General features: G+C 36.4%; 1 protein-coding gene across 4 annotated transcripts; it reads right to left on the reverse strand.

Annotated features, from left to right (window-relative positions):
- Window positions 1-24,369, reverse strand: si:ch211-236d3.4 (protein FAM107B). 4 transcript variants are annotated; one of them, XM_026242513.1, is made up of 5 exons: window positions 24,071-24,369; window positions 11,960-12,017; window positions 5,673-5,904; window positions 1,479-1,635; window positions 1-1,322 (listed from the first exon to the last, which is right to left on the reverse strand). In XM_026242513.1, exons 1-5 carry the CDS (start codon window positions 24,092-24,094, stop codon window positions 1,206-1,208), a joined length of 588 nt encoding a protein of 195 aa, XP_026098298.1. In that variant the 5' UTR covers window positions 24,095-24,369; the 3' UTR covers window positions 1-1,205. The 4 variants fall into 4 exon arrangements, with proteins under 4 accessions (XP_026098298.1, XP_026098297.1, XP_026098300.1 ...); XM_026242512.1 differs by having other exon boundaries at window positions 11,960-12,020; window positions 24,071-24,368; XM_026242515.1 differs by lacking the exons at window positions 11,960-12,017; window positions 24,071-24,369 and adding exons at window positions 8,276-8,506; window positions 10,524-10,709.
- Window positions 24,370-27,573: the final 3,204 nt, after the last annotated feature.

Consider the following 27,573-nt stretch of genomic DNA (forward strand, 5'->3'; position numbering starts at 1 on the left):
TGAGAGAACCATTCATATCTTTATTCACATTGAGCATGTGTGCTTTTTCTTTATTGTGTAAGTTCTCTGTTTAAAACAATCAAAAGGTCACAGCTAAAGCTAAAAAAAAAAAAAAAAAAAAAAAATTGTAAGTAGCCAACTGTTCTATTCGTTTCATGATTTTGACTGCAACAACATGAGAATTAAATTAATATTCAACTAAAGTAACACATTGACTGTTGTATTATCCAATGGCCTCCGGAGCCAAAAAGGCATTACATATTTCAGTTTTACTTTGTGCTTCGAAAACCCAAACAATGTAAAACTGTTTATTAGGGAACTTTTAATGAATATATGACTATGAACAAAATTCTATGCAACATACAGACCGCAGTAAAAGTCAGGCAAGCCCATCCTGTTGCATTATTTTAACAAAGGCACTGGAGTAAGCACAAACCAAAAACGTCCCTGTTTTCATACTGGTTTAACTCTATGACATGTCAGATTAAATGGTTAGCTTTGTAAAAGTGCATAATCATTTGCTTAATGGTTGTTGTTTGTTTGTTTTTTCCTTAGGAGTAAAATCTTTTTTGTGTGCACACGTGCAAGGTGTTATACTGCAAATCAAGGGCGATGAAAGCTGAAAATAATCATAGTTCTTATATTTTCATTTAAAAGTGACAAGTGCTGATTGTTAAGTATAAGAGACAATGTTTAAAATTAGGCAATGAACAAATATTTTGTGGTTTGATAATAATACTGATATTGTTTGTGTAGTCGCCGCCTTTTGTTATATATGTTCTGCCTGTCATTTAGAGAGAAATAGCCTGTTTTTCACTCTGAAACTAACCCTGTTTTCACCTTTTCATCTAATGTGGCAGAACCCAGAACATAGCTGTCCATCCATGCATACGAACAAACTCACAAGCATCCTGGACAGTTTATCTTTAACCCATCAAGTCTGACCCAGAGCAGAAAAAACACAATTTTTCTCTTGGCAGTCTCCTGAATCCTCTTAGGCATCAACCTTCTTATAATGGGAAGGTGTAGCAGAGGCCCTTTGGGTCGTGTCCTTATCTCTGACCCCTCTGAAACTCCTACAGAGAGAGGTGAGTGTTTTGTTGGTGTGAGACAGGAAGTAGAGAAGCAGAGTCGTGTGGGTGGAGTTTAGGAGCTGCAGCAGCTCTCTATGTTAAACACATGGATCCAGTCTTTGTTTTCCGCCGCTACACCTCATTCTCTCCAGAACTTGTAAACGATGTCCGTCTCAGGTTTTCCTTCACTTTTATGAATTCCGGAGCATTGCAGTTGCTGTCCTCTAATCTTGCTTGCTCCTTCTCCAGCTATAGTACACAAGAAAACGTTTATATATGTTATTTGGTTGCTGGTTTTGCCAATAAATAGGATATATGTAAACATAATAAAATGTGTTTGCTTTGTTAGGACCTCTGAGATACATGAAACAATAAAAGAGGAAGTGATTGTATGTTTTTTTCTACCTCCTCTAGTTTCTGTTGTCTCTTGAGAAGCTCCTGTTCCAATGGAGAGATTTTCCTCCTGGCCTCCTCCTCCTGCTTTTTTTGTTTTATCATCTGCTCTCTCTTCCTTTGCTCCAACACACGTTGCAATTCTGGCTTGTTCTCCACAACAGTACCTCTGAGTATAATAGAAGAAAATAGGAAATAAATAAATAAATAGAACGGAGCATTTGATTAACACGAGGTACTTAGATTGGACGAAATGAAACAGAAATAAAATAATAATAATAATAAAAAAATGGGAGAACTGAAACAAACTTTAGAATAGAACAGAATCAAACAGAATAGAACTCAGAATGCATCACGTTATTAGCTGAAGCAGTCCTTCAGTCATCCGGCAGGTGGCAGTGTTGTCATGTTTTATCAGTAAATGTGTGCTGTACACGTGTGCGTCTGGAAATCTGTTATAGCCTGTAAAACTAGTGCTCATTTTTTATTTTATTTAATTTTTTAATGTAATGCATAATATGCATATGTTTACTGTTGTTCTTTTCCTTCAATGTTATGACTTCCCATCTTAGTCCTGGCTGAGGCACATCCCATTTATAATGGGCTCATCTTGACAGCCCGTGACATATGAATTGTGTGTTTGTTTGTCTAAGCGCAGTTTAACTGAATATATATGAGCCTTCCATCTATCACCCAAAGTGGATAAGCGCTCACGACTGTTCTCAAGGTGCCAAGCTCCTGCTAACACGAGTGATAATTATTAACTATAGTGCCAGGATAGACATATGCATACACACACACACACACACAGACTGATAATTAAATTATGTGTGAGCTTGTTCTCCCCACAGTTAAGTGGCGCCACCGGTGCTGAGAGAAGGGAAAGGAAGTGTGTATGTGTGGAGTTCAGCACGTGTGGGAGTTCTAATTAGTATCCTTGCTAATTTAGATGGTGTCCTTCAAACTGAAGAGACAGTCAGACAACAACAAATAAACACAAGGGGCGGTTAATGAAGATAACAAGAGAGAGATCATCCCCCAAACAGCTCCTGAGAGCCCTCATAATAATAGCATCTCAGCTCTCGGCTATGAATAGTCACTTGCTAAACCTTGTTCAGAACTTTGGCATCGATCCGTTCCTGAAATGATCCACAGATGGTGTCTTTTTTCCTTTCATGGCTAACAGTGACATCTGAGACAAATTTGACTCTCCCCTTTAGCGTCTTCTTTTAGCATCAATTTCCTTGAGTGATGCCGTCGGTGTTTGGTGTAGCTCTTTTAGGAAAGAGTTTTGCAACATCACTGGCCAATAAAAAGCTTATCTTGAAAAGGCTTGATAAAACAGGCACTGTTCTGGGAGTGACCTATTTCCTCCGCCACCCTTGTGCCACCCTTGATGCCCACTGTTATATGTGTGCATGTGAGATCCACATCTCTTTTTCTCTCTTGTAATGTGCTTTACAGATTGACTGTCTTCCGCAGGGTCTCTGAGCACCAAAGAGGCACAAGAGCCAACAGTGACTAAAAGATACCCGCTTAATGGCTGACACGGCACTGTGCCAGTAAGCTCTCTGTGGCTTGATGTGTTTTGTAGTGGCACAGAGGGCACACACTAACAAACGTAGCCACACAAACAGTGTCTTCTTCTCTGTAATGAAAGCCTTTAATAAATAGGCCCTCCACTCATGCTGTCTGCAACTTCATTGGTTTGTATTAGTCTCAGCACATGAGGTAGCTGGAATAATACGGGGAACTATATATTGGTCAAAGTCAAGGATGTCTGGGAGTCTTGCTCCTAGAGGGCAGTTTCATTCCTGGAAAGCCACAAATGCAGTTTCAGCCCTAACTGAACACATAAGAACCAGCTGTACAGTATGAGAACAGTATGACTAAACGCTGGTCCTGCAAGAACATTATAGTCCTGCCATAAGTTTGTCATTTTAGGTTTTAGATGGGTGCTCATGAGAATCCCGTTGTCTGCCTTCATACAGTATGTGCCCTTCTGAGTGGTATTACATCATTCAAGTTGTTTTTTTTTTTATTATAAAAGTGTGGACTAAGGGCATGGCCACACAGGGCACTGTGATGTATCTATGTGCATGGAAATCATTAGGGAAAGACCAGTAGGCAAATTTAGCTAGAACACAGATCAAAATGCAACTTATAAATAGTTGCATCTAGTCTATCCTCAAAATTGTCTTACAACATAGTGAAGATGAGCTCTCTCTCTCTATATATATATTAGTAATTCAACTCAAATTCTGAAAATTTTATATAGATTTTAAATAAATTGTAAATAAATCCAATGCACACAGAGTGAAGTAGTCTAAGTCTTTGGTTCTTTTAATTCTGATGATTTTGGCTCACATTTAACAAAAACCCACCAATTCACGATCTCAACAAATTAGAATATGATGACACGCCAGTCAGCTGACAATCATTGACACCCTTCACAATGAGTGTTAGTCACAAAAAAATATTGCCAATAAGCTGGCTGTTCACAGAGTGCTGTATCCAAGCATGTTAATAGAAAGTTGAGTAGAAGGAAAAAGTGTGGAAGAAAAAGATGCACAACCAACCAAGAGAACTGCAGCCTTATGAGGATTGTCAAGCAAACTGGATTCAAGAATTTTAGAGAACTTCACAAGGAATGGATCCGAATCTTTTTTCAGATGAGAGCAAGTTTTGTATTTTATTTGGAAACCAAGGTCCTAGAGTTTGGAGGAAGGGTGGAGAAGCACATAACCCAAGTTGCCTGAAGGCCAGTTTTAAGTTTCCACAGTCTGTGATGATTTGGGGTGCAATGTCATCTGCTGGTGTTGGTCCATTGTGTTTTTTGAAAACCGAAATCACTGCACCCCTTTACCAAAAATTATTGGAGCACTTCATGCTTCCTTCTGCTGACCAGCTTTTTGAAGATGCTGATTTCATTTTGCAGCAGGATTTGGCACATGCCCCACTGCCAAAAGCACCAAAAGTTGGCTCAATGACCATAGTGTTGGTGTACTTGACTGGCCAGCAAACTCACCAGACCTGAACCTCATAGAGAATCTGGGATATTTTCAAGAGGAAGATGAGAAACAAGAGGCCAAACAATGCAGATGAGCTGAAGGCAACTGTCAAAGAAACCTGGCCTTCCAGACCACCTCAGCAGAGCCACAAACTGATCACCTTCAAGCCACACCAAATTGAGGCAGTAATTAAAGCAAAAGGACCCCCTACCAAGTACTGAGTACATGTACAGTAAATGAAAACACTTTCCAGAAGGCCAACAATTCACTAAAAGTTTTTTTTTTATTTTTTTTTAATCAGTTTTATGAAGTATTCAAATTTGTTGAGATAGTGAACTGGTGGGTTTTTGTTAAATGTGAGCCAAAATCATCACAATTAAAAGAACCGAAGACTTAAACTTCTCCAGTCTGTGTGCATTGAATTTATTTTATACATGATTTTCACAATTTGAGTTGAATTACTGAAATAAATTAACTTTACTTCTCTAATTCTAATTTACTGATATATATATATATATATATATATATATATATATATATATATATATATATATATATATATATATATATATTGTTGGAGTTGGTTGCAAATCAGGACATCTAAATTCTTAGTGGGAACATCTTGTAGTCCCCAAATATCTCAGTTGGAGAAAAAAAAAACAAAGTTTTGATTTATTGTATTGTTGTATTGATTTAGTGTATTCTAATTGTCAGTGCTTGTGTGACCATTTATATTGTATACATTTTGGAATAAAGCTTGCCAGAAATATGTTGAATGTGAAATCAATTTGATTCACTTACCATAATCAGATGAATGCCTTCCGCATATCATATTTACAATCTCAGAACTCTTAAGTAGAAAATTTCCAGTTAAACTTAAATGTCTTGCTCAGGAGCACATAGATGATATGGCTCTATTTTGGTTGGGATCGATTTTTTATTTACCAACCTATTCTAAGAAACATATAAAGAAATGTTCCCCACTCTGAACGTATTATTTGCCATTTGGCAGATGATTCACAGGGACTTGCATGTAATAAATATACAGAACGTAACAGGAAAATGCCAATCAGTCTATTTTGGACTCATTACCAGATTGCAGAGAATGATCACAGAAGCCATCATGGACAGTCTGCAATGGATTTTTCCTCATCGCAAGATTGTTTATGTACTGTAAACTTGTGTGTCCTCATACCGTTTATGGTTCATAAGCAGCTCCCGATGAAGCTCCTGGTGGCTTTTAGAGGCTTTCACTGGATTAATCAGCTTTTTAGGCTTGATGAGATCATCATCCTCTGTCATGTAATCAGGCTGAGGAGCATAACTGGCCAGTGGGGGGATCTCACGATGAGGGTAACCGAATGGATCCCTGTCCGGGGTTCTCGGCTGATGAGGCTGTTCCCATTGGATATCTGCATAAGCTGAGGCTGAGGACAGAGAGAAAACAATGTGAGAGGAAGGAAGTAGCCCTTTTCCCTTTTGACTTCTTTTTACTGGGAGGAGAAAGGCAAAGAGTGACGCAAAATGAGAACACGTAAACAGTAGGAACACGGAAGTAGGATGGTGCAGCATAAACAACCCACATCAGAAAGCCTGCATTAACTACATACAGCTTGTCTCTGCCAAATTTAAATTGATTTCAAGTGAGCTGAAACAGGTTTCCTGAAGGTAGCAGGTGGACATGCAGAGTGTTTGTGTTCCTCTGTGTGAGTGGAAATAAAGCAACTCTAATTTCCTTCTATTGAGTCCAGCTATTTGAGGATTATATATATATATATCTATATATATATATATATATATATATCCATATCACCACTAAATGACAAACTCGTATCCAGATCCATAATGCAAACCAGCCCAACTGCATCATGGGTAGAGCCACTCCTCTAGGGCAGATTAAAAGTGCAGTGATCTGTGCTAAAGTGACAGTAGATCAGGTGTCATATGCATTGAAGCTTGCTTGGAACAATGCTATGCTTGGAGGAGGAACCAGAGACAGTCTCCACCATTCAATATTAAAAAAGCTGAGCTCAATTCTTAGCACTTCTCAATCTGAGTGCATGAGAAGAGGACAGGGATGAAATGATGATGATGTTGATGACAGGCGAGATGGTGAAGTGAATTCATGCATGTGAAAGTATTTGTGACCTAGGGTTTAGTATCAGAGGTTAGCAAGTTCACAAAACATTTCTGAGTTTTAATTAGTGAACGTGTGTGTACTGGTATTCCCAAATGTAATGTGGACCAAATGTCCCCAAAAGAATAATAATACCATTACATTTTGACCTTGTTGGTGGGATATATATATATATATATATATATATATATATATATAAAAATAAAAAAACTTATACATAAAAACAATTACACCTATGGAACAATCCCATAAAACATGAAAACCAGTCATGGCGTAGCCAGTCTTTGAAAATTAATGAGGTCCAAGGGGTTTCTAACACCCCTTATCATAGAATTGTGCTATAATAACCCCTATAAATACAACTTAATTATATACCCTATTTATTGCATCAAAGTTTGTTAATATTATATTTATGTGGTGGATAATTTTTTCTGTAGTTTATTATTCATATTGCCCACCAAACGTGTTATGTTCAGATAGCCAAGATTATAAAAGAAAATACCTGCCAGTTAGTTCCAGTGACGCAGAAGTTATATAAAATAATATAATCAATGTTATCGATAATGTTATCGCTGACCCTAAACCGCAACTTCCTACTTTATTAACTTTCTAAAGTGTCAAATTAAGTGGAAAAACGAGTCAAAAGACTTATAATAGCTGCATCTGGCAACACGAAGGCTGCGTCTCGCGCTCTCGCTGTAGACTCGTTCACTTCGGAAGCGTCTCGCAGCGATTGTTTTCATACCATGGACGCTAAACATTCTGAATCATACATGCAGACATTCAGATGAGGAGTTTAGCAGCAAATGAGTCAATCAGAGAACAAATTTTATTTTCCAACATGAAAAATGTACCGAGGTCCGGAGGACCGGTGACCTCATAGCTGGCTACGGCCATGACACCAGTGTTTATGTTTGTTTATGTTTATGCTTAACAACCCAAGAAACCACCTAGCAATGTATTGGTTATCACAGTAGCCCACAGTGAAAAATCACCCGCAGTGAATTTTGTAAGAAAAAAAAAAAAAAACACACACATTTAGAAAATCTAGGTAGAAATACAACTGTACTACCTTGATGTGGCTCTTTGAAAGATATACAAAATGTAACATATGGAAATGCAGTATTTATCAGAAAAATAAATATAAAGGAAATCTGTCACAGTCCACAGACTAAGGATAATGAATCCATGATCACTGGTTGGAAAAGATTGTGTCATAAGTGGGGCTGACAGATTATATATTGTCTTTTGAAGATGCAAAATAAAATGCATTATATAATAGAAATATATATGTAATTTTTTTCTAAAAAAAAAAAAAGAAAAAAAAATTAAACACAGGTCTACATATAAGTGTGTTTGTGAAATTAGAGTTAAGTATATGTGGACACCAGGGTTAAAGTGTTTATTTCATGTTTGTGTCTGCAAAGTCTCTTTTAGTAATGACAAAAGAATGTGTTGCAATGTCTACTTGCTTTTAACTGAATAAACTGTGTGAGCATGTAGCCAACATTAATATTATGTCAAGGGAGAGTGTTGCGTCATGGTTATGAAATGCAAAAGATTTTGTGTGCTAGTTCAGAGCTTACAGATAGAATTCAATATGAGATAGGAGTACTAATACATACACACACACACACACACACACACAAGTGCCATAGTACATTTTGTATTGCTACACAATCTGGCGTTCTGAAAGACTGTCCTTGATCCCATCGATTAGAGATCAGTAACATGGTGAAGAGCAGCAGAGGTGGACTGTTGTCTGCTCTGAAAGTGAATATCCTTCTATTATGGGCATAATGTATTTATCAGCATCCCCCACAATCCCAGGAGCTACACAGACAGGGAAGTCATGGGTTTCTGCCGATCAGTTCTGAGCCCATTTCCAAGAACTGCAGATGATAAAGAGTGAGGTTAATTAGTTTGGTTTGGTGTCTGTTTGTGTGGGACTACAGCAGGTGTTTCCTTATATACTCAGCAGAACTGAAAGTGATTCAGTAGGCCTATACATAGAAAGTATGCTAATATGCTTTGAGGGACAATATATGTTAACGCTTACAGAACTATGCTTCAATGATGGTATCAGATGGTAATACAACACTTTAGTATGACATTTTGATATATATTGGACCTAAAAATTAAATAAACTAATATGTACAGCCCTAAAAAGAAATGATACTAATGATACTAATGAAGGCACATTTATTTTTATTATGAAACCCCTCAGCTATATATATATATATATCATATATCTTATATCATATTATCTATGCACATTTTACACTAATGGTAAAAAAAAAAAAAAAAAAAAAAACGTTTTTCTCTACTTTGAAAAGTAACAAATTAACAGATAAATGACATTCATATTTTAAATGTGCTTTAAGGATGCAAATTAAAATTAAAAACGTGTTTAATTTTTTTAAACAAATAAACACATACATAAATGGATAAATAAGTAAATAAATAAATTAATATTTAAAGGCAATTTTTGAAAGGAATACTAAAGCATGCTAACTTCATATCAGGTAGGACAGTTAAGATTCCTCTGCATCGCTGAATTATGCCACTGACTGCCAGATTTTCAGCATTACAAAGACCATTTTTATATATACAAAAAATCCTCTGTTATATAAGAAGTTTGTTCCCAGAATGGATTGTATACAAACAGAATGCTGACAGTTGTCATGGCGATGTCAGCATTCTCAGAGGATGCCCTGGGATCCCATTCTCCCATGACTGTGTGTGTATGTGTCTGTGTGGAGTGAAGCGCTATTTCCCATAATCCCCGCTGAATGCTGGTCCTTGGCAAGCCATAAAATTTAGGCACAGCTCTCAGACAGGGGATTTGCATTATAAAGGTGCCCAGCAAGAAGCAAAACAGCAGTCTCTATGGGCAATAACACAATATAACCCATTTCAAGCATCTAAATGTAGTCTGGACGAATGAATAAAAAGAGTTTTTAACATGCAGTTTTGTAACTTTGTGTATTTTTTTTCTGTGATAGCTAGCTTTTATTGATTGATTTATTTAGTGTCATTTTACTCATATTAGATTAATAGAATAGAATAGAATAGAATAGAATAGAATAGTTTGAAAAAAAGATGACATATATATATATATTTTTACCTTTAAGATTTAGTTCACAAAGAAACTGCTTAATAGACTTCCAAGACATGTTGGTGAAAGGTGTGTTTGTTTAAAAGCTGGGCATACAGAGATGGATGATTTAAGATAACTGTTCAAATACACAAAGCATGGTTTATTGGTGTCGATCACGATCAGGCAGAAATTCATTTTGGACCTTGTGCTTTTCAGCTAAAACAAACACACAGCATGATACTGCTGGTAAAACATTACAAAAAACTAAATTGTGAAAGATGACCCTGCTTTGCCACTAAGATGTAAGGACTGATTTATCCTGTGAAATATTAAAATACTACATCTTTATCACCAGCCGACAAAAGTGCATAAAGTAAATGACAGATGGTGACTTTGTAATGACTACCAAATAGTTTTGGGAGTTTGTTTTCTCACTTTAAAGCAAAACACCATGAGAAACAAGTTGGGCACTATGCCCAGAGCAAGCATGGTTCCCTGTTTCTCACTGATTTGTTCAAGTGTCATTCCTTTGCCTTCTTAGCTAGTCTTCTATTTGCTACAGCAAATTCTTCTAAAAAATAAATAAATAAAAACATTATACATATGTAACTTCACTGTCATTAAGTTATTACATTGCAATACTACAATGTACACTGCTGGAACTTATTTAAATAATATTAAAATTATTTTATTCTACTATAAGAGTTACAATGTTCTTATCATTGGTATTCTAATAATACCATTGAATCTGGTAAAGTTCCACTGCATAACATTATATCAGCATCCTGTAATCTCAGCTGCAGTCTTACCTGACTTAACAAGCACATCTCTGGGTCTGCTGGGCTGGCCCTCACGAGGATAAAAACTGTGTTCAACTCTCTGGTCCATTCTGCTGTTTCCTGTGTGTGCGTGTATGTGTGTGTAAGATATCCTACATGTTTATGTGAGGGCTGGTTCCCCTGAGTTTCTGCTGTTCTTCACCCACATGCCTCTGTTCTCACAGTGTAAACAGTCATGTGACCACTGGCTATCAAAGCCACACCCCTCCTGCTCCTCCCAACTTTATTTTTTTTTCACATACACACACTCTCTCTTTCTCAGGAGTCTGATGGGATTAGTGGAGGGCTTAAAACCTCTCTTTTGCTCTTCTGCTAAATCTCACATTAACCATTGGACTACCAAAAAGCTTTCATCCTTCTCAAATTCATACACTGAGCAATTTAAAATAAGTACACATACAATCACACATTGTCTACATCTACAATAAAACAACATCTCTAGACATGATCATTAGTCAGGCTCATCTGAACTTCTTTATCTGCAGAATTATTATTATTATATATATATATATATATATATATATATATATATATATATATATATATATATATATATATATATATATATATATATATATATATATATATATATTTCTTCTCTTGAAATAGGGCATCTGTGGGTATTTGTTGGTCATATACGACAAGAATGACACTATGACATGAACAAAGTTGTATATAATGATGTGTGGAACTTCATCTTAGCCGTGTAACATTATTTAAAAATGTATTTATTTATTTGCCATAAAGTGTTACAACATATTAAACCAGTATTTTTTTTACCTTTTCTTTGCAAAATGTAATTATATAATCACAAAGCTCTTATACAATTTTGCATATATAACTATCTCCAACTATATCTGCATAGACTCAGTATACTTGTGTAGGTCGAGTGATATATACTATATAGCATATCTCAACTGCTTGATTGCTTGAATCACAAAATGTGAACTATTTTATCACTCACCTCTAATCTGCTAAAGTCAACTATAAGGCATATTTGTATTAAGATATTCTATACAATGATATCATGATTTTCTGCAATGCTGCCGCTATACAGGTAAATTTGACTTGACTTGATCGCTGCTCTACTGTATATTATTAATACAGCAAGTTTGAAGTGTCCTGCCAAACAACTAAACTTTGCCTTCCTTTTGTGATGAACATTTCATTTTGAATTCTTTTAAGGTTCAGTGGCACATGACAAGTTTAAAAGCCTTTATTATTATTTTATGTCAGGAAGCATGATTGTAACTCGGGAGTCTTTTTGACCCAGTCATGATGTGTCAAAAAACAAGGTTAAAGACATTCGGATGGAACAGAAGGAACCTTGGCAACATTGCATTGTTCCTCTGCAGGGCTGTTGGGTGGCTTTCATTGTTCTCAAGGATGCATAAGTGTAGACTTACCCACTCCATTCAGGTGCTTTCCGTTTTTCACACTCTGCTGCTTAATGTTGTATGTCTTCTGCTATGTGAGAGAAAGACAGAGAGAAGAGAGAGAAAAAGAGGCTTATCAGCTTACTAATATTCACACCAATCTCATCAATCACAGCATTACTGACTCTCTGTCTGCTCGCACTTTCCTCCAATTGATTTAGGATGTATTATGAGAGTCTTCAGTGGTCATGAATGCTGGAAAGGTAGAGGCACATTAAATATGCTTCTGTCACTGTAACATGAAGCCAGCTGTTCTGTTTCTTGCTGTGCAATGCTTTCAAGGAGACGCGTTCTGTGCTCTATAAAATAAAGTCAGAATCTTAGGGTGAGCGAAGAAACTTCTTCCTTGTTAACCACTACTTACATTTAAATTAATCACTTGTTGCAATGTACTTAAAAATACATGCATGTAACTACAACTGTAATGAAGTTCTGTAATACATTTATAATTACACTGCTGACCTGTCCCTTACAACTTAACCCACCCTTAAACCTATCCACACCACCAAACCTGCTCCTGACCTTACATATAACCCATATTTATTGGGCTTTTGATATTTCCTATTTCCTAATAATTCAAAATTCCTTGTGCTGTTCCAAACCTAAATGAATTGCTTCCTTTATGTAGAACACAAAATTGGATGTTTAGAATGTTCAATCGAAAGGTGTTCCACAACATTTCCACTGAATAATCACTGCTTTCAAGTCAAGCAGTTTTCATATCTAACCCCAGTATTTACACTCTGTGTGCATGAAACCACTTGGTCTCAAATGTAAAAGTTTGGAGATTCAGCCCTGGGAGCACAAAACCTCTCTTCTTTTAAGTGGACCTCACATCACCCAGCTTTTCTACAGCATGCAGTTACAAATGAATGCATGAGGACTCTGGCTCTTTTCTGAGCTTTATTCAAAGCAGAACACTCGGGCTGAATGAATGAATATTGTTGAGGCAGTTGCTAGGAGAGGCCTGCTCAGGCTTGGTGTCTTCACAAGAGCCTCACTGTCTCATCGTTCTCAGTAAAGACATGGGGAGGAAGGAAGAAATCTCTTTAATTTCAGCCTTACACACACACACACACACCACTTGCACTGTGTGTGCAATTATTTATGTTAACTATTCCTTTCACTCCCTTTGCAAACAAAACCAACAGTAGATTTTTCTTCACCTGCACAAATATGAATGTCATTTTCCTCTGAATGAGCCCTCAGGCCTGACATAAAAAGGAAGCTTTAATGCGGTGTAATTAATTTGCCTCTTTTTAAAAGGGATTTGTTTCCTCTCATTGAGAGAGAGAGGTTTTAAATAGTATTATAATCAACAAAGACTTACTTAGAGGCTGAGAGATGCAAAGCCTCCTCAAGTAACACTGGAATCAGGTTGAAATAAGCTTATGCTCACTAAGAGTCAATCCATATTTGGAGCAGCGTTCCGTGAATGGTAGAGTGGTGTTTAATAGTATGAAGGAGATCCGAATTGGATTTATTCAGCACTGAATGCTCTCCCTTAATTATGGAATGGCCCTCAGTCCATTAAGCCGTGGAACTGGGCTTCATATATCTTCATTCTGTGGTGAAATGTTTCTTAAGTCAGTCAATATGTGTCAGTGTGGCAGTGATTATTCAGACAATACAGGCAGAAATAAACCAATTAAAGGCCAAAGAATACACAACATTTCTAGAACCGTGAATAAACAAAACAGCATATACAGTACAGTAGTATATAAAATAAGACATTATAGGAGTGAGGATATGGTAATGATTATAATTATTTGAAACCTATAATAGAAGTCCCCCCACCAACCACCTTTAAGATAGGAACACCGCCCAATACAGTAGTTACCAGTCTACCCAGTGGGCATCTGATGTTAAACAGACATTAAAATAACATCAAATTGATGTAAAAAAACTCCACATGACGTTGACTTGATGTAAACTGAATGTCAAACACATTGACCTATATATACATTATACCAATTTCAGTGTGGGAGCAACTTCCTATTTTCATCCAATTAGCACTGGAAGAAGCTGCCGTCCAAACTGAATTGAAAATGATGTTACAGCATCTTAATCAAGAATATATAATCTAATATATGACATCAAATGGATGTCAATGTGCCCGCTGGGTGTTAGCTGGACCTGTGAACTTGTCTGACGTATCTGTACACTGTACAGAACATTTTTACAATTTATTGATTCTCCCCAATTCGTCTTTTACATTTTTTCAATGTTCTTTCAAAATACCCTTTACAATATTACATATGTACAATCATAAAGTCTCGCAGTTTTGTGAACATTGACTCAAAGACCAGTCACTAGTCAGGTGGCTATACGACATTTGACAACTGATTTTTTACAAAAAAAAAAATAAAAACACGAAATAAAATATTCAGGTTTAACAAGTATTTTAACATTGCATCAACTACTGATGAACACATACGTTTTATTTTAATTATCAGTCAGTAGGTTATTTAAGCATGTATTGCTTTGTCTTCTTCTTTTATCTTTCATATGCTTTAAAATGCACAAATTCACATTTAACATTCCTTATTTACATAAAAAAGAAAAAAGGTTTTCATTAAACTCACCAACCCCCCTGCAGTTCTTCACGAACACCAGTTTAAGAAACTGTAACATAATGTAAGGTTTAATACTGTAAGGGAAACAGGTCAATTTAGCTCAAAGGGAATCATTTAAGATTTTAAAGGGAATTTGAACAGAATCACTGTTTCACGGCTGTTCACTGAGACGCCCTGCGATTCAGTGAACGAGCCGTTTAACATCGAATCTGCGCTGGATATTAATATCCAAACTATAGTGAAACACTATCAATTAGCACAGTAACAAGATCGGCAGTTTAAGACATTAACTAGTAAGCACAAAACACAAGATACTTCTCCTTTTCAATATGAATAAGGCTTTATTAGATAAATCTAAGACATATAAACTAATCTAACACATAAACGCACGCACACACACATTCACACAAGTTGCAGGAAGATCAAAAGTTAGGGAAGAATGAGTTTATGAGAATGAAAATGTGAAGTGCCAAGTTTACAGCAATACGTTAAATTGCATAGACATGAACAGCCATCAATCACTTAATTAACGCTCGCATTGAGTTCCTCAATGAGGTTAAAATTATATTAGATACACCAGTACAAATGTCTGGAGAAGTTACTTGCATCTCCTGTGCAAAGGGGGCTCCCTTTGTTGTCATTGAAAGGGGGTATCCCGATGTAGCTGATTGGCTGGAAGTTCAGTAGTCGCTGAAGTGACGTCTTGGGAAGCCCGTGGTTGGGCGTTGGCTGAAGACGCAGAGTTGTGTTGCTGGTTTAAGTTGAACGGGCACTTGACGTCAGACTCGGTGACATGGCGTTACAAAACTTATCTCAGAACACAAAACTCTCAAACGGAAAAGAAAATAAATAAAATTTGACGAGACTAGGTGGTGTTTCTTCTCATTGTGGCTAAGTAGCAGCAGGCGTGCAGGCCGAAGCACGCTGGAACCGCACTCAAAGAACAGTGATGACTAATAGCATGGCTAAAAGCTAAAGCTAAGAAGCAAAGCTAAAACTAAAAGCAGAATTTTATGGTGTCCTGAGTATTTAAACTGGCCTGTTGGCCACACCTCAAATGTTGTCTTGACCAATCAGATATTGTCTTGGCTCGGGGTATCATAAATCATATGTTATCTTATCAAGCATGTGGTCCGAATTTTGAATATGGAGTTAAGCGATGAACTTATATTCATTTACAATTCATTTTGAGTTCATTTTGCTCCATTTATATCCAGAAAAGACAGTTTCTGTGCCATTCTCTGACATAAAGATTTCTGCGGAGACCAGAGGTTAAGAGGTCCCCTTAGGAATTTCAGTCTGGTTCTGCTAGGTGGGGAAGTCAATCCAAGGATCTTGTTTATTACTCTCATGGGTTATAATGTGATGTCCGGTGTTGCATCTCAATTATTTGCCCCAAATTTGACAATCTCTTCTCTGAATTGAAATTGTCAATGATTGTTCTAGTGGTGTTAAAAGCTGTTCTGTGAAAGAGTTGGTTGGTTGGATATCTTGCTTCGGACTTGTGGCACGTAATGATTTATGACTTCCTGTTGCCTTTCTGAGGAATTCGGCTTGTGTTTCAACCACAGTCTTGATCGACTCTTTAATTTGTCTGGTTCGGGTTCAGAAACACACCTACAATACACCTCATGTTGATAATAACAATTGAATATATTCTATTACTCTTTGTATTCATTTATATCAATATGGTACAAGATTATCCATATTTAAATCAACGTGATGTACAAGTTAAATCAAAAGTCATCTAAAAGTAATCAAAAAGTATAGTTGGATTATGTAAAATGTGCAGTGTAATACTACATTAAAACATTACTAACTAGAGTTTTACTTTAATTTTACCATAAATTTGATTGGATATTTTTTAATGAATAACATAATGAAGCATATTATGCGTAAGTTTATATATGGTACAGTACTATAGTTTCACCCAGTGGAATATAATGTAGTACTGCAGAGAAGAACAACAAGCTCTCTGAAATCAAAGTTGTCCTCTCGTCTATCACAAGGGACAGAATTTAGGCCAAAGCCAAAGCAATCTGGCATCACTAAACCTTGAGGAGAGCCGAGCGTGACCTCCGCTAGAATGCACCATTGTCCTCCGAGATGGGCTGGATGCCACGGCGCCTCACCTGTAGTGTCCAGTTACTGGCCGAAGTGATCGTTTGACCTTTCTGCTTGTGGCCCGTTCTGATCTCTCATGTTTTATTTACGCTGTTCAGAACGCGCCTCCTGTACCAACGTACTGGAAAGTGATATTGCATCCTCACGCATAAGTCACAAACAAAAAGGGTTGTTTTTAATAGATTTTGGCCCTGCTTTGCCGCTCCGGTTTCAAGCTGAGGGGTTCTCAGGTTTCCTAGACAACACAAACAATTAGCAGAGGCCACGGAGGGAAGAGGCAGCCTGCTAATTATCCACGGAACCTACTAGAGAACACGGGCACGGATCAACGCTCCAGTCTTCTGCAGGAAACTGTTGCGGCACCCCGACAAAAACTGAAACGGACTGTTTTTATCTTCAATAAAATATATTTGATCATTCTGATTACCACGTGTGGCACAGTTCTGCAGATTTCAGTGGTCTTGCTCCAACGCCTGGGCCTGAATCTGAATCTAAATGTTGCAATTAAACAGACGCTTCAGGATCCCTAAAGGATTAGTTAAAAAGGTTCCTTCCCCTTATGGCCATTATGTGTTTTACTGGCAGCTAAGACCTTGTAAACTATACAAGATCAGAGTCCATCTTCTGGTATCCTGTTGAGATGAAAGTAGGTGGAAATGGTAATAAATCTTGGGCTGCTTGGGGCCATTCTATTAAAGAAGTGAACGTGTGTGTAGTAAAGTGTGTGCACATCTTTGTGCAAACCAACATCAATGCCACTCGCTCTCCAAATCACATGCAGGGTATCAGGTAAGACTGTTGTTGGACTTTTAAAACATTTGCAGAGAATTTGTGTCTCTAAATTCATCTGTGATTAAACAACTATTTCATCTGAATATGCTGAAAAGAACCCATTTTGAAAAGGAGTTCGTCTTTGTAGCTTTGCAAAACTCTAATCCAGGCTACAGCCTCACTTGAAATGTACTGTTCGACTGGAAATCACAGTGAATATTAGCAGTAGATTAACAGCTGTTAATACAGCCTGCTCATCTGTGGATTTAGAACGGATTTTTTCTCTCACTTGATCATCAGGCGTGGTGATTTTTTTGGCCACATATATGTGAAATATGTATCACTGAAATGATAACAGCATGTAACGGGAATAAAAGTTTTGCCCTTCAGCCATTTATACAATTAGCACCTTATGTATTCAAACCTTATATATTGGCCTTATGTTGTTACACAAAATTGTTTTATAGTAGACTACAGTTTTTAAACACAAAGTCTTTTTCCAGTAAATCATATGCAGATAGCAGTCAAATGCATTTTCAGATTTGGGCTGATTGTGCCACCTGGTGGGGAACACAGTCCTACAAATAAATCAGTACATATCCTCACATGCTCAGTTTATGTAATGCCTAGATTAATTCCTTTAATGCCATACCTATACTATTCACAGACATATATAAACTGTGTGTCATCAGATATTTTTGGAGAAATATATCTTATTTCATATGCCAAAAGCAAATCAGCTGCATGCTGTGCATCAGCTCTGCTATATGAGTCACAACTGTTTCAGTTTACAAATGACAAATCTCTCGGGATTTTATTAAAGGAAAGTGTTTAACTCATTAACTTCATTTGAATCCTGAATGCAGTCATGTGCTGATTTTGATCAACGGTTGATCAGCTGCGGTGGGACAGATGTAAGTCTCCTATAGAAGATTAGGGCTAATATTAAAGGCCAAACCAAAAATATTGAAAGTGAAAACTGATTTGTGGTAAAATAGTTAGAGAAGCATCTGAATATAATAGGGTACACATGCTTATTATCAGTACGAAGTATGAAATATTTAATAACTATAACTTACAACAGTTTTTATTTTAAATTAATTAAAAATACAGTTTTATTATATATATATATATATATATATATATATATATATATATATATATATATATATATATATATATATATATATATATATATATATATTTTCTGGAATCTCTGACTGCAATAAAAAAAGTCATAAAATCACATGCAAAGTAAAAAAAAAAAAAAACACATTCATAAACCAGACGTTGCAGAGATCGTGCAATTTCTCATATTGCATGTAAACGGTGTTACACAAAATGTAATTGTTTTAGCTTGTTCTAGCTCTCGTTCTAACTTATTTAATTTAATTGTGGTGCTCATGTGTCATTTTCTACCTTCTTCTTATTTCCTGTCAAATTAAACAACTTCCGGTTCCTGGGACCTTATGCATTCCTCCGGTTTAACAGGATGATAAAAATCATTCTCAGGTTTTATGAACAGTGGTGAACCTTGTCCCTCACTTTTTTTCTTATTTGTAAAAATTCCTTCATTTGACCTAGTTTAACAGATACACAGACAGCAGAGAAGAACAGAATCTGTGATCAACGGACTCTATTGTATGAATCATGATTTTTTTTTTTTACAATAAATAATTCTTGGTTATTCATACTGTTAGTGATTTTTACATTTTATAAACAGTGGAAGATTAAGTCTAATTTAGTGAAACAAAATGTCTAGTGTAAAAGGAAACATCCAAGCAGTCATTCTGTAACTTCAGCATTCCAGAGTCTCAGATTAACCTCTATCTCTACCTACAGCCCACAATTTAGCCTTCAAATTGAAGTGTTGTTTCTTATTTCAGAGAGTTTTTTTCTTTTAATGGAGTGAAATGAGACCTGTACTAATGCTGAAAGAGAGTGACAGAGAGAAAGAGAGAAAGAGAGAGAGAGAAGGAGAAAGGGATTTCTGCTTTAAGAGTCCTGTTTAAAGTCCATTGATCAGAGACTCATTTGTTGCCCAGGCTGAAGGTTCAGTTACTCGTCTCCAGGGTTCTTATACATTCTAGTCTGGACCCATCTTACTCTGAATCTGACCCACTTTTTCTCGTACACATTCAATGTCTGACATCAGCCAATCAAAAGCCAAGCCAAACTCTGTATTATTTCAGCAAAGTTAACTATTTAGGATTCATCTTTCATAACAAAATCAATAGAGATGATCAAATGAAAACACAAATTTAATACAATTAACATTAAATGAAGCAAAATGCTAAAATGAATGCTTTCTCTTATTAATTAAAACTCATATTGGGAGTATAATAGCCTAATAACAAAACAAAAAACAAAAAGAATAATAAAAAGTTATATCAGCGGCATTTCATTTATAACAAAACATTTCAATCTGTCATATAGCAAAGCATACTGCACAATAATATTTGAGAAACATGTCATAAATTAATATATAATATAGCATAATATAATATAAAATTAATAATTATAGATGCACCATGTAAGATTCCAAGATTACGCTCATATCATTAGCCTTAAAAGCAATTTGTAAAGTGGGTCACCTCAGGGTCGCATTATATTTTCTATTATCTGTGGAATAAATGAATCCGGGTGACGAATATACAATATTTTAGGGCATTTCTACTACAGTAGTGGTAACTGAAAACCTTTGTACTTTTGTGGTCATCCACACCACTAGATGTCAGTCCAACATCACCACACGCAAGCAAAAAATGACATAAAAATATAATACTACATCAGTCTGTTGATAATAAAAACAGTAAAAAACACTTTAAATGCATCAGAGATCGGTGCTGTCTCCGATTACCTTTCTAGGAATCAGGAACTGCCCATGTAGAACATAAACACCTGCTCTTTCAGAGTTAAATTCCTTCCCAGAGCGTGCAATTATTTTTAGCTCGACTCTTGGATCATTTAGAAAGGATTTTGCCTGATTGGTCTAATCTTCCTCAGTAGGTCTCTGGCACAGGAGGCATTAGCACAACTTGACATCCCATTTAGCAGTAGGGCAATCACATGCAAGTGCTCTGCTCAGGAGTCGGCTGACGTAGCTGCATTAATCCTGATCCTAGATCAGCTTTGTTGTTATATGGAGAAAATATGATCATCTAGTATGCATTATATTTGTTGTATACCACATGTTTTGGCAAATGATATTGGTAAACCAAGTATTCCATACATAAATACAAATACGTTTGCACAGACAGAAATGCTAGGGCTAGTAGTGTGGTAGTATGCTATTACAAACACTGCCAAGGTTAGCACAGATTTCATTGGCTTGGATAGAATCCAATCTTTCCATATTCACTCGTGATTGAGTGAGCTTTGTGCAGGTGCGTCTCATCTCACCCATGCATGAAATGCCATAGCGGAAACACACGCTCCAGTGGAATAAAGCTTGTAACAGGATGAACATGGAGGAAAAAAAAAAAAGTTTTGATGAAAACAACCGAGGTAACCAGACACAGCAAAGCAGAGCATGGCACTGCATTAGCTTGTATTAATAATCACAAATGTTTGCATGATTTCCCTTTACAGTTAGGCCTCAGTTCATCAGCCGATCTGAAAAAGTGAAAGAGGGGTCTTGTGATCAGAGGGTCTATAATCGTGAGGTCCAGTCGAGGTATTCAGCTCATACCAAGTGGCCCGGAAGCTGGCAGAGAGGATGAAATTACAGCTCTGACAAGCTGACATTTTCAGCTCTCTCACTGAGCACTGCTTTCTGTGCTGCACCTTAGACAACACTGAAGAACTCACATTCCAATAACTGTTCAAGGGGTGTCCTTGTTCATGTTTTACTTCAAATATAAGTTTTAATGTAGGATATGATCCATCATGAATGAGGTGGATGTGAACCTGAAAAATAAGTCTACTGTAATGGCCAAAACTTTTTGGCAGTGCCATAAATGTTGTGTTTTGCAAAGTTTGCAGCTAAAGCTGTTGTGGTGTTCATTCACATTGTTTCTAGATTGTGTAGAGTGATCAGATGCATTTTAAATAATCACCATAAAAGTCTTGCAAGAAAGAAGCGCTTCCAATCATTGTGTTCTTGTTAGCAGTGGTTACCGCCAAAGAAATGGTCTCACATGTAAGGAAATTGCTACAAAGAATATTGCGCCTGAACGAACCATTTACCAAATCATCAAGAACTCCAAGGAGAGAGGTTTGACTGGAGTGAAGGAGTCTTCAGGATGTCCAGCAAGCGCCAGGACTGTCTCCTCCTGAGGAGTGAGCTACAGAATCGTGTCTCCAGCAGTGCAGAGCTTGCTCAGGAATGGCAGCAGATGAATGCACAGTGAGGAGAAAACTTTTGGACAATGCCCTGGTGTCAAGAAGGGCAGCAAAGAAGCCACTTCCCAGAGATCAACATGGTGTTGGCCCAGATCCGGCCCACATCTGGCCCGCATGAAATCCATCCTGAGAGCATCCATGTGTGGGATTGCTTCTCAACCAAGGGAGTGGGCTCTCTCATGATTCTGCCCAAAAGCAATGCCAGGAATAAAGAAAGGTATCAAAACACCTTGCAAGAGCGACTTCTTCCAACAGTCCACGAGCAATTTGGTGATAATCCGTGCATTTTCCAGCAAAGCAATAGTGATAAAAAAAGTGGCTCGAAGATTTCATTTTCATTACATTGAAATTTTGGATCCATGGCCAGGCAACCCCCCAGATCTCAAAAGGTGAGTGGACAAGCAGAAGCCCACAAATTCTGATCAACTAGGTTCCGAGAACTAAAAAGGCAAGAATGGATTGCCTTCAGTCAGGATTTGGCCCAGAAGCTAATAACCAGCATGCCAGAGCGGATTGAGGGGTTATGAAGAACAAAGGTCAACACTGCAAATATTGACTAATTATGTATATATATATATATATGTATATATATAATTTATTATTATTATTATTATTATTATTATTTTTTTTACAATAAAAGCCTTTAACACTTAGGATGCTTATCATTGTTTTTCAGTGTACCATAGACATATGTGGAAAAATAATCTACAAATAACGAAGCAGCAAACTTTGCGAAACACAAAATTTATGTCACTGTCAAAATCTTTGGCCACAAATGTATATTTTGAGCAATTACAGGATGCTAATGTGGTCTGGCACCAATTTACATGTGGGACACTTATTTGTCCCGGAGAGCCATTTGCGTTTGGACATTGATAAACTTTTACTTGGGAAGCTTGTGGACATAAACTTCTTAATCTGAATCTGTCAATTAAGTATTATTATTATTATTATTATTATTATTATTATTATGATACATTTCTGAAAGTTATGAACACTTTCACCAATGTCATGTCCACCACATCTCACACTATCACAGTATTTTCATTTCATTTAAATGAGATCAAATTACTTTAAATTTGGCTTTAATTACTGTAAATGATACACAATAAAATATTGTCTGCAAAGTGATATTTACCTTTTTTATTCCTCTACACATACCGCTTCGTGTTTCATCTCAAGCTCAGTGACGCTGCTGTATACATACTATAGTAAACAAGAGCTGTGTATTAAAATAATCTATCAATTTTGACATAAAACATTGCAACAGTTTATTATTAATTAACTCTCAATTGATTATTTCAAATATGGAATGTGGAAAGTAGCTCAGATACTTAATTATACATTAAATTATATTAATAAAGTCCCTTTTAAATAAATAAATGAATGAGTACAGTAAATCTTGTTAACATAAAATTGGCCTAAGATTAAGAAACACCCACAGACACAATACACCTGTAACTGTTTCCACATGTTTGATCCATGAAGTGTATGAAAGCTTGATTTAATTCTGACTGCGACTCCTCACTCTGATGAGTCTGACATTTGATTGTACAAGCAAATAGCTCCGACATAGGTAATCAGAAGAGGTTCCTGTATCCTATAATCCTCTCGTAACCCTCTCTACAGCAGCTGTCAGCTGTCACTAGCAGAACTGAGCAATGAGTCAACTTCAGTCACCACCACACCCTCCATCCACACCTTCCCAGCATGCAGTCCTCCCCATAGCTCGAATATTTGTCAGTGTTACTACTCCAATACCTCACTGGATGTCACCCAAACATTCAAAACACCAACAATCGGCTTTGGGTTAATCCGAAACTTGTGGAAACTATGCAGTTTGCTTTTTTTGAATTTTATATTATAAGGTATACAATTGTATATGATGTAAAATGTCGACTGAATGTGTCCTGGATTCAAGTGCATATAATGAACTCAACTGTTATTATTTAGACATTTTTAAACAAGTGCTCATTTAAAAGCATGAATGTCGACTTACATAACAAAATAACTTTAAATCTTTCTTAAATGTGCATTCGCAATTAAGTATACCTTCTGAGAAACAGATAAATAATTGTATTTTAAAAGGTACTGCTGTAAATATTGACATGGTTTAAAGACCCATCAGCAGTGCTTTGAATAATTGGTGATGATTCTGATATAACAGTCTTGTCACATGTTCGAAACAAGCCATGGCCTGTGTCATCCACTCAACAATCACCCAGTTACCTAAACTGCTTAACAAAAATTACAAAAGCGTACTTACTTTCTTGCCATAGGACGCCCCCATGCTGACACGTTGGGGCCGCTGTCTGTGTGTGTGCTAGGCCCAGACTCCAGAGATTTCCTTCTGATTCCGAATTCTTCTCCTCGACTGGAGCTGTGTCCACTTCGGCTCTACCAAGGAGGGAAGGAGGGAGGAGGTGCAGACGGAAAAGCCCTCTCGCTCTCCCTGGCACCTTGACAGCAGTGGGGTAGTCCAGCAAAAGTGACTAGTTGGATTAGATTATAATAACTAAGTCTCTCTGAGATTCTTTGGCTTGACAAAAAGGAGCAGCTTGTAAGCATGAGGTAGCTATTTTGTCATCATGGGTGTCTTAGCTTTAAACAAACTGAAGACAAACTGAGCGTGTGAGTCATAGTAAATCAGACCATTCGTGGCACCTGTTCCTCCGCTTTCCTTACAGGACTTATCCAATGCAATGAGATTATGCTAATTGGCAGTGACAGAGTAGGAAGTCTTGGGAAAATCTCTCGGTGGGATGGCTTCAGAGTAGCTGTCTGGATTCTGATTTTTACTGCCAATATCAAGGCATGGGTGGTCTTCATTAATACTGTGTGTTTACTCTACGTTACAGAAGATACGTAGTGCTGAACAGTACTATGGTCAGGACGTACCATGTACTATGTCCCTTACTTTGGGAGTCTGGCCAAAAAAAAGGACAGCTGAAAATGACTTTGTGATGTCATCAGACTGGGCTACATGCCAAAGTCATTTTCAGCTGACCTCAATCACAGATGGTAAAATTATTTATTTATTTGTTTATTTATGAAGCTATTAAGATTTTTTATTTATTTATTTTTTTTATGTATCTGTAGACATTCTGGAATATATTTCAAATGCTGATTTATTTATTTATTTACCCAATGCAGTAAACGATAAAAACACCCCCCCCCCCAAAAAAAAAAAAAAAAAAAAAAAAAATTATATTCTTGTCACGGCAAAGTTAGATTTTCAGTATTATATATATATATATATATATATATATATATATATATATATATATATATATATATATATATATATATATATATATATATTTTTTTTTTTAGTGCGCAGGAGCAGGGGTTGAAATCAATGATCTATAAGCCCAATAATGCGAAAGGTCAATGGTGATTTTGCCCAGTGCTAAAACAAACAGAGCAGTACTGCCATCTGCTGGTGAGGACTTTCTATAGCCATTACTCCTAATCTAATGTACAAATTGGAGTTTTCTGTGAAGCTTTTTTGCAACGATTTGTATCATGAAAAACGCTATACAAATAAATGTGTATTGATTGAAATAAATGTGAAAGGAACATTAAACATTCTATAAGCAATGAAAACCATTCATTCATTCATTCATCCGAAGATGATCAGTCTTGCATAGTGATATCAACCTACTGTACCTGCAGAGTTTAGATCACACACAAATCAAATCTAAGTGATCTGAAAATTGAAGGCAGGTGTGTAGAGAGAGAGAGAGCAGGACTGAGCATCTCACTTGTGTTGTATTCCATTCAGAAGGGCTCATCCTTGTGCCACAAAGGGTTAATGCTTCAATGGAAAGAAGGGTGTAGAGAACCAACATCTTCAACCCTTCAATAATAATGTCTTAATGTTCAACACACACTTACGTGACATGACCTTTATCATTGATAAAGTTATTTGAACTCCACTCAGTTAATGAACTGAGTAAAATCCATTTTATTGGGATCCTTAAAAAATAAAAGCTAAACTATATTTTGCATTAAATTCCTACCTTTACCAACATAATTTCTTAAGTCTGTCGTTCAACGTACATAAAAAAAAAAAAAAAAAAAAAAAAAAAAAAAACAGGAAAATTTGTCTTCATTGCAAATAAATGCAAGTCACAATATGTGTAATATTCTCTCAGTATAGGCCATTCAAGTGATAATGATGACCTACTATAAGAGAGTTCATGGTTAGCTGTCACACATTTAATTCCAGTGAATATTTCTCAAGGTTATTTTTATGTATAGACACATACCCTACAGTATGGTTTTTTTCTTTCTGAATGCATTCACCCCTGCAGCACAGCTTTACTCAAATAGAATTACATTATACATATATATATATATATATATATATATATATATATATATATATATATATATATATATATATATATATATATATATATATATATATAAAGGAGACAGGCTAGTACAAAACAAAGTGCTAAGCTAAAAACAACAAAATAGTCTCATATAGCTTTTATGAATATAAAAATCCATAAATTGGAGCAACTTATATATGTATCTATCTATCTATCTATCTATCTATCTATCTATCTATCTATCTATCTATCTATCTATCTATCTATCTATCTATCTATCTATCTATCTATATATATATATATATATATATATATATATATATATATATAACTAATGGTATGCACAGTACAGCAAAACAGTGGGATATGTTTTGTAAAGATCAGTTGCAGTTTAGTCCTATTAAAGCGCACGGCTTTTAGCAGATGATGCTAAGTCACCTATTTTCTCCTCTGTTCTCGCATCCCTTCTTGTTCTCGGATGCATCTGCAAAAGAAACAGTCCATAATTGGCTCTAACACGTCTTCGCTCCACTGATGAGGACAGAAATCCTTTCCTTGCCTTTACTTTGCCACTTATTCTTGCAGTATTAAGATATGTCTTTTGCTTTGTCCTTTGAGGAGGAAAGATTTAAGAACAAACTCAAGTGTTATTTTTAACCAAAACAGTCCTTAAGTCCTTAAAAACAAAGAGTATCATGAACAAAAGTATAGCAAACGCACATGCATTCAGCGTCTGTGTCTTTGCCAGAAAAACAAAATCCCAAATGCTATTTTGCTCACTATGCAGTACTACAGTTATTTTGCTGCTTTTGGGATGGAAATCAAACTAATTTATCACTCAGGGAAAAGCACAAGAATATGAAATGCACTAAGAACATGAACATTTAAAAAAATGTAAAGGCCACTAGAACATCATTCATTAATGTGTAATAACTGTGAATCCTTCGGATGCATTACGCACCATCTCTCAGTTTAAACGCATCTGGGTGGCATCTCTCAACTTAATAAAGTGTCCAGATTTTGTTTTGCGATGAAATTAGTTTTTTGAGAGTTAATACAGAATTTCCTCTCATCAGACGTCAGAAAGGCCATGACATCTGCCGGATTTCATCTGGAGGCTGTTGCTTTTTTCCTCTCTGTAAAAGCGACTGCTCTTTACAAGTAAACTCGATCTGATTCACCTGATCCGAGATGTATCTGATGCTTCCCTTTCTTGAACTAGCAGAAAGACTAGAAACTATATCTGTTCATCCTTTTCAGCAGTCATTAACATCCTCTACTTACGTACACTGAAAAATGAAACACTGAGATCTCTCAAAAGACCCCAAAAATGCATTAGCAATTCAATCTAAGTGTCTTCTTGGATATTTGTAGTGGACCTCTTTTCTATGTTGACTTGCTAAAATAATCAGTTCCCGTGGTACCAGAG

The sequence above is a fragment of the Carassius auratus genome, unplaced genomic scaffold, assembly GCF_003368295.1.
Source record: "Carassius auratus strain Wakin unplaced genomic scaffold, ASM336829v1 scaf_tig00001591, whole genome shotgun sequence".
NCBI classification, from domain to species: domain Eukaryota; kingdom Metazoa; phylum Chordata; class Actinopteri; order Cypriniformes; family Cyprinidae; genus Carassius; species Carassius auratus.